Source organism: Anser anser (assembly GCF_964211835.1).
Source record: "Anser anser genome assembly, chromosome: 1".
Classification (NCBI taxonomy): Eukaryota; Metazoa; Chordata; class Aves; order Anseriformes; family Anatidae; genus Anser; species Anser anser.
In genome coordinates, this window is record NC_139720.1 from 139,144,921 (window position 1) to 139,157,508 (window position 12,588).

Consider the following 12,588-nt stretch of genomic DNA (forward strand, 5'->3'; position numbering starts at 1 on the left):
GAGTAGTTTGGCTCTTTATTTTATGGGCTCGTGTAGCATTACTGCAGCCTATGCTAAGCATCAGTTTTTCTCTTTCTGTCCCTGCTGTGGTGTCATGTAACACACAGCAGGATTTCATCCCAGACCTGAGGCAAGCGCATTAGTACTGCCTGCCAGCACAGAAAACACACATCCAGAAAGAAAGTACTGCAGTAGCTGGTGGGTTTTTGTTTGTTTGCATACAATTTACAAGGAAAGAAGAGGTATTAAAAATGAATAAATTAAAGGAATTAATGGATAATTTGTAAGTACAGTGAAATTCAATTGCCACTTTTTTAAAAGCTCAGCCACGTTTGCTGCTCTCCTGGTGTCCTTGCATGCCACAAGGCCATTTGGGATGTGCACAGCTCATGCAATATCTTCCTGACATCACCAGCGAGAGATGCTCACACCCGCAACCCACCCGGCGGGTCTCTGCTCCTTGCTGACTTAGGCATTTGCCAGCATGGTTTGGAGGCATCAAAACAAGCTGTGTGTTGGCACACACCTTGGGAGAAAATTAACAGCTCCTGTGAGCTCCAGGTTACAACACAAACTCTCTCTTCTGCCGAAGTGACAAGTATTTTGAACTTAGATCTCTAGTTACACAGCACGGTACTCCTCTCTTTTGCCTTTGCTGTAATAGCTAACCCAGGCTCGCTGGAAGGTAAAATAAAATGGGGAGCAATTCACGGGTTCCTTCATTCATGAAAGCCTTCACAAAGCATGACAGCAGAGTCCTTCTGGCAGCACAGGTTTACCAGGGGAAGGAAGAGGGCAGGGAAGGTGGCTGCCAAAGGCTTCCCACTGCTTTGTCACAACCACCGCATTTACCACACGGCTAGCGATAAGGAGCCCATGGCATCTCTGTGGCCTCCTAAGGGGATAGCTGGTGGCTCAGCGGACCCACCTTTTATCCACGTGGTAGGGCTCCTCACACACTTATTCCTCCAGTTTTACAGGAAGCAGGGGAAGGGGAACCTTTCCCTCGCCCAGGGCTCAATGGGGCTCACAGACCCCCCTCCCATGCATTTGTATTATCACGGCCACTAATAGCACGAGGAATAGATCTGTGACGTGAGAGGTCGCCCAAGGTGAGGTTGCAGCCATCGCCCAGCATGCCTCCAGCCATTACCTTCCTCACCATTCAGGAAATGCTCTGCAAGCCTGGGCGACGGCCCCACGTGTCACAGAAATCCCCTCAGCCATAAGGCAAGAAGGGGAGGTAGGCACTTTCACGGCTTATAAAAAGAAAACAGTTTTTGCTTATGCAGGTTCCTGGAAGGCTGCAGTTCTTCCTTCTTTGTCATGAGCATGAGCTCGTTATTTCTTCATCTTTAGAGCCTCCTCCATCTTTTTACGTTCATCTTTAGTTTTCTTTGGTTTGCTTCCTCGTCCTTCCTCCTCCCTGCTTGCAGGTGCTCCCCTGTGACTTTAACCAAGAGGGGAGGCTGCAGGCCCTACCTCCGCCCGGCACAAAGTTCAAAGGCCACAGATCTCACCGCCATTTCCTACAGCTCCCCCCGAGCACCTGAGCCCACATCAGGCCTCTTCTACAGCTGGGGATGGCAAGGCCACAAGTGTCCCGCTTCCCAAGGCTGTGTGTAATCCTGCCCTGCTGTGACACCCACAAGGGCAACCACAGCGTGCACCTGGGAGTTTGCCTCTACAGGTTAACACCACAGTCTAGGAAAACAAATAAACAAACAACCAAACAAGCAAGCAAGAAGTAGAAATTTAAGATCAGTCACTGTGAACTGTTGGCTGAAAAGCAAAAGCTAGTGCTGCCACACACTTGTTTTCTGCCAGGTATAGTTCTTGGAAGGAGCTCGTGTGTCTGCATCAAGGTTTTATTTGTTAGCATCAGGTAGGTCCGAGAGCAACTGCTGAAAAGTCACAAGCATTTACTGGTCTGGGTGATCACAATCACGTCTTCAAATGGTCACTGGGTTTGAACGTTTGCCAAAGCATTTACCTGCTTTGCAAGCTTCTCCTTGGGAGAAGGTGGCATGAGCTGTTGACAGCAGACTTGTGCCCACTGACGAATTTATACATCAAGTCTAACACAGACTGCTAGTGTACTGTTAAGGAAGTTAATGCAGAATGGATTACGAGTCTTAAATGGGGAATCTTTTCTAAAGGGGATTGCACCAAATTACCATGAAGTCATACCAGAGCATTTATCCTTAAAAGTCCAGTTTCTCTCACAGAACTGGCAAAGGTACCCTTGATTTATTAACACGCATTATGCGGGCTTCTTTGAGGAGCATTTCGTGCATGCTGGACACAGTCCCTTGACAAAGCATCTCACACTGTATATGCAGTGCTATAACCAGACGTTATGTGGCCCTTCCCGCTGCAGTTTCTCAAACATCCCTCACGCGTGCTCCTCCAGCTTCAGTACCGCCGCAGCACCTGCCTGTGCTAGTTCCTGCCATCCTAGGCCGTCTCACAAAGCCCGAGTGTCCAGCCGTGCCTTTCCAGCCCCCTGCTTCGCACTCTGAGCAGCAGGAAATAGGGTGCTTCAGAAAGGGCAAGCCTTCTGCGGTGGAGCCTGGCCAAGAGATGTTGCGTTAATGTCTTACTTTCCTGCTCTTTGTACCCCATGTGCCCCGCATTTGCATTTTGCTTGCCTCAGGAAAAAAAAAAAAAAAAAAGAGCATTGATATGTTCCGTGGCAGCTGCAAAACGATAGGCACAATGGAGGCTGTGCGAGGGAGCCAAGACTTCAGGGAGAGGCAGCATCTTTCATTCGAGGGCCTCAGTCGGCAACAGTGCCCTCAGTGTTTGCAGCTTTCAGGCACACAAGCCCTTCTTCAGGCCCAAGTCAGAAGCAAACCTCAAATTAACTGCAGGTTTGGGACAACAGCTCTAAGCTTAATTCAGTGCGTTCAGTCAGGCAAGTTGAGAGAAGTCTGGTTTCTGTGTTAGCTGTTTGTGACCAGCGTAAACTAGGACTTGCTTACGGTTTTTCTGCAGCACCTCGCTTGCCCAGCTTTTTGCCTTTTTCCTCCTTAAGCCAGGGAGGACTGCTGGGCCCGGGAGGGTAAGGCAATGCCCAGACACCTTTTTAGAGGAGATAACAGAACAATGGCTGAGGAATCAGGTTCGGAGGAGGGGAACTACCTGTCTGGCTCCCTCCAACCAGATGCAAATGGAGGCCTAACATACCGGTGATGCTGGAGCAGCACCACCCCGAGATAAGAGAGGCGAAACCGCAGAGGAATGCCACCAGACACAGCCATTTCAGGTGGCAGTGGCCGTTTTTTAAGAACAGGCTCATTTAATGATCCCCCCCCCAGCTATCTCATCCCCTCACAAGGACCTGCATTTCTAAAGGAACAGCCAAAGCCCTTTTCCCAAACAGCACCCAACACCCGCTCTTTTTGCAGGTGCCACCCCCAGTGGGCTTCTGGTGGCTGCTGAGACCACAAAAAAAAAAAAAGAACGGCCTATTTTGATGTCAGTCACAAGCTCAAAGGTTTTTGGCTGACTGGGTTTCCTGAAGACATCTTCCTTTGGACGCTGCTGTTGTGTTAGGCTTGAAATCCTCCCTCAGGACCCTGGCCCGCCAGCTGGGCCAGCCGAGCGAACTGGAGGCACTGGGGCACCCCACAAAGATGCGCCCTTCATCCCAGCCGTGAGGGCGGGTGGAGCGGCACCCGGGGAAAAACTGACAGAAACTGGTAAAAACGTCTCGAGGATGGCTGGGTTAAAAGAAACCGTGAAGGTGTCATCAGCGAGCCCAGCAGATTTCAAACAATGCCTCAGATAAGGCAGCCCAGGTGAGGCAGGTACCCGCGCCAGGGCTCTGGGGAAAACAATGGCCGGGGCGGGCGGCCCAGCCCAGAGCAGAACAAAAGGCAGAGAGGGCAGGGCGAGGCGGATCCAGGACAGGTCCCCAGCCACCAGAAGCCCGCCGGAGAAAAAGAGATTACCTGGAAGCTTTACTCACAGAGGCAGGGAAACTAATGGGCGAATATCTGAGGCCGCTTCTCCTTACACAACGAGGCAGGCTTATCTAGGCTCGGTGCGGAGGGATTAACTCCGGGAACAGAAAGATGCACACGCATCTGCTGTTTTAAAACAACTCCCCAGCTGCTGTGAAACTTCTGGAGGAAAAAACAAACGTTTTGTTCCACAAAGCTGTGCTTGCTGTCGGGGCAATCCGCTTGTTACGCATCACCACAGACAAGTCCGGGGGCTGAGACGTGCGCTGGCCTGAGCGGTTATCCCAGGACGGTCCTGACAAGCAGTAACATTGCAGAACTGTACCCCCGTGGGGGCGAAAGTCTGTTCAGCCGTGATGCTGGCACAAAGGAGGACACGGAAACAGCAGCATGGCACCTCGTGAAACCAGAGCCCTGCAAGTCTTCGCTCATTCCTACGGCAGCAGCACCGAGGCACTCCATTGTTTTCCATCTCTGCCCTTCCCTGGAATCCTTCCCTTGCATACCAAGCTCCCAGGTTGTGCAAGCAGCTTCCATTTGCTCGTTAATTCACATCAAAAGCATGTTTTCTCAATAGATGTGTCAATTCCCTGCAGTGCTAAACCATAACAAGCACTCGGATCACCCAAGCTCGCACCGATCTCGATGACTGCTTTGTCAGATTACCTGCAGCTCGCGGAGGCAGGCTTTGAACACTCGGTGTTGAAGGCTACGGTTACCACACGCCTCTCTCTGCCCCACAGCCTGCACGCCCAGCCTAGGTATCGCCTGTGGTATCAGTGAGGTATCACATCAAGTGTGAACATCTGAGGCTGCTTTTTAATAGCCACACATTTGTCATTTCTGCTTCTATGGTTTGGGACTCACGGTGCAAAGAGAGCATCGTGCAAACGATGCATACAGTGGCAGAGCCAGAGCACAAGTTGCAGCCTAGAAGTGTTTTCTTTTTGGACAAAGACAAACCCAAAGAAGATGGTGTTGGGAATTACCATACAGACCTTGTAAGAACACAAACTTGTAAGAATTTGGCCTGAGTTACCACCAAGTAACCAGACTTATGCGGCTGTCTGCAACTTTTCTGTAAAGACTGTGCAAACCAGCAGCAGCTGTTTCCAAAGGAAACAAACAGGGGTACAGATTTACTTCCTTGGCTCCGTCTTTTTCCCACATCCCAGGCACAAGCAGACTGCTCTCAAAGGAGATGGGAGACCACCAGTCACAGTCACTGAAAGGAGATTTTAGGGAAGGAGAAATCCTGGTCCTGAAAAACAGCTGGCAATCCATCACTTACGGCTTCTTCCTCATGCTGGTTTTTTAACCCCCTCTCTTCCATATGCTCCTTTAGTGCCCTTTCCCTCTGGTTTTCTTTCCAGCCAAGGACTTGCCGCCCTGTTTCACTCAGCCCCACACGTGCAGCACAACGCCCTAGCCCTCCTGAGGGCGGCTGGCCAGAGCAGGATGGATGTTATCAGCAGGGTTGTGCAGCTCCACCCGCTCCTCACTCTCCATCCTTGCTTTTGCTGCCTTCTTTTGCTTCCTCCCCAGCTCCCGGGCAGGCAGCAGCGCGGTATATCACAGCACCGGCCTGTGGGAACAAGGGGAACTACAGCAACAGGTCGTGAAAAAACACCACCAACCATCAAACCCAGGAACGTGCTTGTTCTGAACCCTCCTTTACTCGGCAGTGTCAATGTCGGCCGTGAACACGTGCTGGTGTATGAGAAGCAGGGTGAGGCGGAAGGCCAGGCTGCAGCTCCCCCTCTACAGCTTGGTTTGTACAACCAGGGACAGACTGTCGTGCTACAACACGAGCAAATATATTAGAAAGTGAGAGCAGCGCAGCAAATGGTCTGTTACATTTGCTGGGCTAGGCAGAAACAAAAGCCAGGCTCGGACTATTTGCTAAACACAGCAAATCGGTGCTCACTGACTCTTCTTCGGGGAGGCTGAAGGGGAAAGGTTTTCCTTGACATTTCAACTTAAAGTAATGCCAGCTCTGCAGAAATAATTCACTCCTGATGGACACAGCACTGCTGTTAGACCCATTAGTTTAACAGCCTCCCAGACACGGAGGGTAAAGCCCTGAATAAATCACAACAAATGAAAATACTGTTAGCAGTTTCATAATTTAATGAAAAAGTACTTGTAAAAAGGGGACATCTGAAAAAGACCGAGTCCATCTTGGAAAATTGAATATATATATATTTATATATATAAAACAAAATGCAAAAACACAAAAAAAATGACAAATAAGGTTAAGAGGTAATACTTCAAACAGTTAGCCACCGAACACACAATAAAAACTAGCAAATGCACTTTGGGGACAATACTTGAGAACTACGTAACCAAGGGCTCCTTCATATATCTATTAAAATCATGTAAAAATTAGCAAAACCATTGCCCAGGCGGGAAACAACTGAATTAATAACCCCAGAAGAGCAGAAATGCTGAGTTTTGCTGAAGCACCATTTTCCTCCCCTCCGCCATATGCTTCTGGCCACAAAATGGCATGAACGCTTTGCCAGCCTCCCACGTAAGTGTTCCCAACGCAAGCTTCATAAAATTTTGTGACCAGTAAGAGGATTACTAATAAATATCGAAGGAAAACTAAGAGAGTCAGAACTGGAATACAAATGAACAAACATTTGTTTACTTATTCTGAGTGACCCATGGCTTAGAACACAAAGCATTTCCCATTAAAATAAAATATGTGGAAACCTAAAATGCTACTGCATATTTACACCAAAAGAAATAATTTTGAAGATACAGCTCTAGAAAGACAAATTACACAAATATACATAAAATCAAGAAGTGGGGAGAAAAAAAAAAAAGAAACTGCATGAAGCAAATAGAGCAGGATTGCTAAGGATGCCGTTTCGTGTTTTTATTTCATTAAAGCCCTCCAGCCCCTGACTTGCTAGTCCTATTGCAACGAGGGAGATTTCAAAGCTTAAACCAAATCTAAAAGCGTTGTTATTTCCCAAACTAAAAGCAGTAAATTAAGATAATGGAGAAGAAAAACATGCTGTTTGGCTTCTGCATAGTCATCGTCACACTGGGTGCTGACCTTTCATTTGTAGGGAAAATGAGCCCCCATCTGAACAGAGGCGTGCGGGATGCCCTACGCAGCCCATGTCCCAGCTCAGCCGGTGACTGGGGACAGAGGATGCTGTGGATTTATGGAACGTACGGCATTTCAGAGAGGAAAAGTGCAGTTACTCTGTTGATCAACACAACACGGTCTAGAACACAAGAAATTTGTCCGCATTCAAGCAGAAATCCCAGACGAAATAAACAAACCGAAAAGGGTTTCCCCTCCCTTCTCGCTTCCTCAACAGAGGTTGAAGTTTAAACGCTGGTTAACAACTGATTTTAAAGCACGTTAAAAAAAAAGTTTTAGTTTGGGAAACAGCAACTGATCCAGAGGTTGAAAAGCAGCTTAACGTAACCATAAATTTTCAGCAATAAAAAAAACATACTCCAAATGATGACTGGCTAAAATTTCACAGGCCTAGATGCCAGAAGTGAGGCTCCTAAGCCCACATTGAGGCAGCTAGGGTTGAAAATTCGTGCCTAAATAAAAAATTCAGGCAAAATTATTTCTAATTCATCTTATTTTAAAAACACCAGGTACAAACACCTCCGGATGTGAAATTTCAGTTTCAAGAGGAACCTGGCATCACCGGTGATTGCCTAAATGTAAGTGTCAAATAGCATTTTTCTTTGAAGTAGTACATCTACTTTTGTAAACACTATCCACAAAATTAGCCATCTGTACTTGTTAGCTGGGTAAAATATTTACAAGTGCATCCCACAACAAGCAACTATGTACAGAGATTAAAAAAAAATGAAGTACTAGAAGTTGTATATTTACAAAATAAGCAAATAATTGCGAAGAGAAACACGACCTTCAGCAAGAGCAGGGACCGGGGGCACGTCTAGAGGTCAGTGAGTTTGGCAGCGCCAGCGACGCCGGCTTCCACCCTCCGCGAGGAGCCCGCAAACGCCACCGCCGTTCGAGGCCCCGCGCGGAAGGGGCCGTCGCCTAGTAGTCGCTTTGGGCCTGATCCAGCAGAGCGCTTGGGCACGGGCTGGGCCACCCGAGGGAAAGCAGCAGGGTTTTTCATGCGCTCAGCTTTCTCGCGCGTCCCCAAGTGCCTTACTGGATCAACGCCACGCGGCAGGTGCTGTAAGGACGCGGTTTTAGCGTCTCCGTCTGCAGCCCCCTGCAGCGCGCTCGAGCAATGCAAGGACTCCTCTATTACCTGTCCAGCGCCACACGGCTGACATAGCGTGAGCACCTTGCCTCGCACGCACGCTGGCAAGGAGGAAGCAGTTTCCTGAATTTACGCAAGGCCCAACCGCCTCACGCTTCCCCAGATGTTAACCTCTAATAAACCCCGTCCATTTCTACGCGACTGTGCAGTAACTCGGTTAGCCTCGCGAAGGCTGCAAGCCAATTCACAGTTGAACAAAACGACTCCCATTGCTCCGCCCTCCCCCATCCCCTCCTGCAGTTCTTCCTGTCATAGGTCCTGTACTGGTTTCTGGAACCTGTTGATGCTGAGCTTTGCACTGGTACACCGGAATACATAAAGGCTGAGTTACCCCGCGGGGGCTTCTAATCACCTTTGTACCGAACCGTGAGAAATCATATTCTTTTTGTTTCTACTGTGACAATCTCTTCCGAAGTCCTTACTTGGGCTTTCTCTCTCTGAGCTACTCCGTCGTAACCTCACTTGCTCTTTATTTTCGTCACTTTCTGCTTCAGAGTCACTCAGCTCTAAGTCGGGACAGTACCCGTCGTTGTCCTGGTACGGAGCACCTTCGAGCGTCTGCTTGCTCCACAAGCGCTCTTTCGTCGCGAGTCTTCTCGTTGGCTTTTCACAGCACCGGAGATCTTCCGTGGTCCTCACCAGACTGTTGGTAGCCTCTTTGAAGGACCGGCTAAAATGTTCCATGGTGGATTTCCTGAAGCCGCTCTGGCTGGCCAAATGAGCTGCGAGCACGGACTCCTGCTCGTAGGGCGTCTGGCTGGAGCTGTCCCTCTGGCTCACGTCCCCAGCCCTGCCGAGCATCAGCCCGTTGGACTTGGCCGCCAGCCGCGAGTTCTCCTGCTGCGCCCGCCCGTTCCCGATGGAAGCCTGTCCGTGCAGGGCCGCCTGCAGCGCCAGGGGCTTCCCGGACGGCTGGCCCCGGTGAAACTCCGGCACCTGCACGGGGCCGGAATCCTTCGCCTCGCCGCGAGGCTTGCCGATCCCCGCCGTGACAAGCAACCCGTTGCTTCTGCTGTCGTGCTGATACCTGGAGTACGATTTCGCTTTGATTTCGTAGGGTTCCTTTGACATCGGCACGCTCCTTTTGCTGTACACAGTGCTGTTGTTGTCAGGAGAGAGCGGTCTGTTGCCAGGCTTCAGCGAGTTATTTTTGCAATCTCCTAGTGCTGATTTGGGCATTTTTAACTTCAGGGTGATCCTGGGAGGTGGGTAGAACAGTGTGTTCTCTAGTGCACTTGTCAGGGTGTGGCCTGTATGAGAGAAAGACGAGGGAGCAGAAGAAGAGAAGACTTTTAAAAAAGAGGGTAATCATACTGTCACCTGTAGAGTTTTATAGTGCATTAAAAGGTTATTCAGCAGTAAGAAGCATCTGCAAACAATTAGTGTGAAATTATTTTAGGACATTACAGACAAGTCAGAATAATGAAGACTGCTCCAAATTGTCTACCATTTCAAAATTTAGGTAAGCATTTTAGCATTTCGATTAAAAAAACAACAGCGTGCCCTTTTACAGGGCTTTAAGCCAGTGAATTGAACCAGCTTCGAGACATGACAGAAGTAGTTCCAACAAAGCTATAAAAAAGGTTCACATTCAGCTTTGGATAGAGAAGAAACAATGCTTCAAACTGAGTTGCAGTTTGGACTTGGTTCAGCTCTGCTTTGTATTCTAAAATTCTCTATGCTTTAGAAGTCTTTTCACTCTGATGTGTGAGTCTTTATTATATTGTACACACACATTGCCATTGCAAAATATCTCTCAAAATATTTTACTAAGTTTTAAAAAAAGCACTTGGTTTTGTAAAGACGTAAATTTAGTACACATTTCTCATAAAATTTATTTACACAAAATCAAAGTGCTGCAGAGTACTGCTGCTTCCGCAAAGAGCTAGTCTGATCTAAACCAGCTGAAAAACAACAAACAAACAAAACCCACCACCTTGTCAGTACTAATGAAACTTATCCATGTTTCAGGGGTAGACAAAAAACCACAATGGCTTCACTCTAAATTGGTTACGAAAAACACAGTGTGTATCTTGAATGAACATCAAGATCATTATTTCACAATTGCAGAAATAGTTGACTTCCCAATTAAGGAAAAAAAAAAAGCAATTGCACTGTAACATATACTATTCCTCTTTCCAAATGTTGTGTTCCTCATTTCAGGGCACAATTTTAGTAAAAATTAAGGGCAGAGTTGGTTTCGGTACATCAACATTCCAAAACAGTTACTGGTCGCTGTTAAAAACCAGAGTGCTTAGGCTCTTTTTGAAGGAAGGGACAGTAACTGAGATCACAAGCTAAGAAATGCCCCTTCATGTTGCTCATCAAGTATTCAAGGCAACACGAGAACAGCCATTCCTATCAGTCACTCTTCTCTTTTGCCTGAGGAAATTAACTACAGCAAGCAAAAGAACTTCTCGGTGGGAGAGCAGAGCTTGCTGTGAGGAAACGGCACCATAAAACAGCAGCCCAAAGAAGCAAAAACCTAGAGATCACCATCAGCTCATTTCTGCTATGCGGATTCCACAGCGATTGATAACTTATAGGCATATGCCCAAGAATGAAAGATCCAAGTTAAGATGTTAAAACATTAAAGTCTTTCGTGGATGTTGGTAGTTTCATTGACTGAATATTTGAAGACAATTTTTAAGGCAGCTCTCAAATGTTAAAACACTACGCAAGAACATAATGAGAACACAGAATTTTCTAGTTTATACACAGCTATAATTTGTACATATTTTACGCTTCTGTGATTACCTGCAGCAATTTCCTGATTAATGAGCTGGACTTGCAAATTGAAGACCTGTTCATGTACTTTACTGTGAGACAACTTCAGTTTCTCTCTCCTGCTTACCATGTAGCAGAGATTTCTTACCTACCGAGAAATAATTGGAGACTTAGCATCAAATTAAAAAAAAAAAAATCTGACAAAAAAAAAATGTATCCACAACAGAATTATAAACATTTTATGAGCAATATCCCTTGGCAAATATCTCATGAATGATACTAAACATATGTAACCATGACTTTAAAACAAATCCTGATTTTTTTTTTAATTACCAGTTTAATGAATGTCTTGAATGTACTCTGCAAGACAGCAGAATGTGTTTTCACCTACGAGAACAGTAAGCAAACAAAATGCTAGTCAAAAGAAAAAGCACGTAATCTCTAAGACTTGCTTGTTGGTAAGCCTACTTCAACCGCACGCTATGCTGGGGACGTTACTGCAGTCAGTACTCCAGTCTCCTGGAATTTCCTTGTGAAATTCTTTACAGAATGATTTTCAAGAGCTAAACTAAGTTTGTTTCTCCTAGAATTACTGCAACATTTGAAAGTATACCTTTTTACAAAGCTACCCAATAGAGCTGGCCAGCTTAGACCATAATTAACACGTAGATCACCCCTAAAAGAACCCTGCAGCTTCTCGTGCCTATCACACATTTGGCTGATGCATTTAGCAGTTTATTTTCAGACTGCATGGCAGTTCCACATAGTTCTACTTTCACTACTTGTTTGAATTAACAGCAGTATTTCCACCTGGTGTAAGGAAAACAGGAAGAGGCACTGCAAGTTTGTAATACTGACCCGAAAGAGCAGGCACAACACAGAAAACATAGGGGCTGGCTGAATGATATCTGCCAAGCGTACTTCCCCGAACACCTAACTTCAGCTGTTCAGAAACTGGAACCTCTCTCCCCGTGAAGGAAATTCCAAAATTCCCAAATTTATTTTCATCCCAAGACATAACTGAACTGGAAATTTTGTGGCACGAGTCGTTCAGAAACTCTGAAAGACATTTCAAACTATGAAGCACTTCTACTCCATGTAAGTGCATCAATTTCAGCACAATTAGATGCAAACCAACCACTCTTTGAACACAAGGAAAAGCTTGAAATGCTTTCTTGAAAGAGAAAAACAAAAACAAAAACAACAAAAAAAACACCACCAAACCCTCCATTCAAAGCTTTTTTTTTTTTTTTTTTTTAAATAAGGACCCACATTTGAAGTCCTGGAAAAAGAGATCCAAGCTTGAATACGCCTTAGATTCACTACCCATCTCTAAGCTCTTGCAAACTACAGGTGATCAGCAGCCCCAGGTGGCAACAAGCCTGGCTTCCTCCGCCGCCAGCTGCCAGAAGGCGGCACTCTGTGGGGCTGCCAGAAGAAATACCTACTCTGGATTTTCCTCAAGAACTCCACCTTTTCCAAATGCTGGCTAGCGATCTCCAAGATCCCAGCTAGATACTGGTAAAAAGATAATTTCCTTTTCATCCTGCTCAGCAAAGCCACAAGCAGTGCTAGACTCGGCGGGTTGTTTTCCAGCTGCTCACCAACAGCAGCAC

At 46.8% G+C, this 12,588-nt stretch overlaps 1 protein-coding gene across 8 annotated transcripts in view; it reads right to left on the reverse strand.

The window, feature by feature from the left end:
* Positions 1–6,075: 6,075 nt before the first annotated feature.
* The window catches only part of JADE3 (jade family PHD finger 3), a 59,689-nt gene continuing 53,176 nt past the window's right edge, over positions 6,076–12,588 (reverse strand). For all 8 annotated transcript variants that reach the window (XM_083805354.1, XM_083805351.1, XM_083805355.1 and 5 more), the window contains 2 exons: positions 11,003–11,120; positions 6,076–9,495 (listed from right to left, as the gene is read on the reverse strand). In XM_083805354.1, coding sequence (XP_083661480.1) covers positions 8,594–9,495; positions 11,003–11,120 — 1,020 coding nt within the window. In that variant the 3' untranslated portion in view covers positions 6,076–8,593. The remainder of the gene's footprint in view (positions 9,496–11,002; positions 11,121–12,588) is intronic.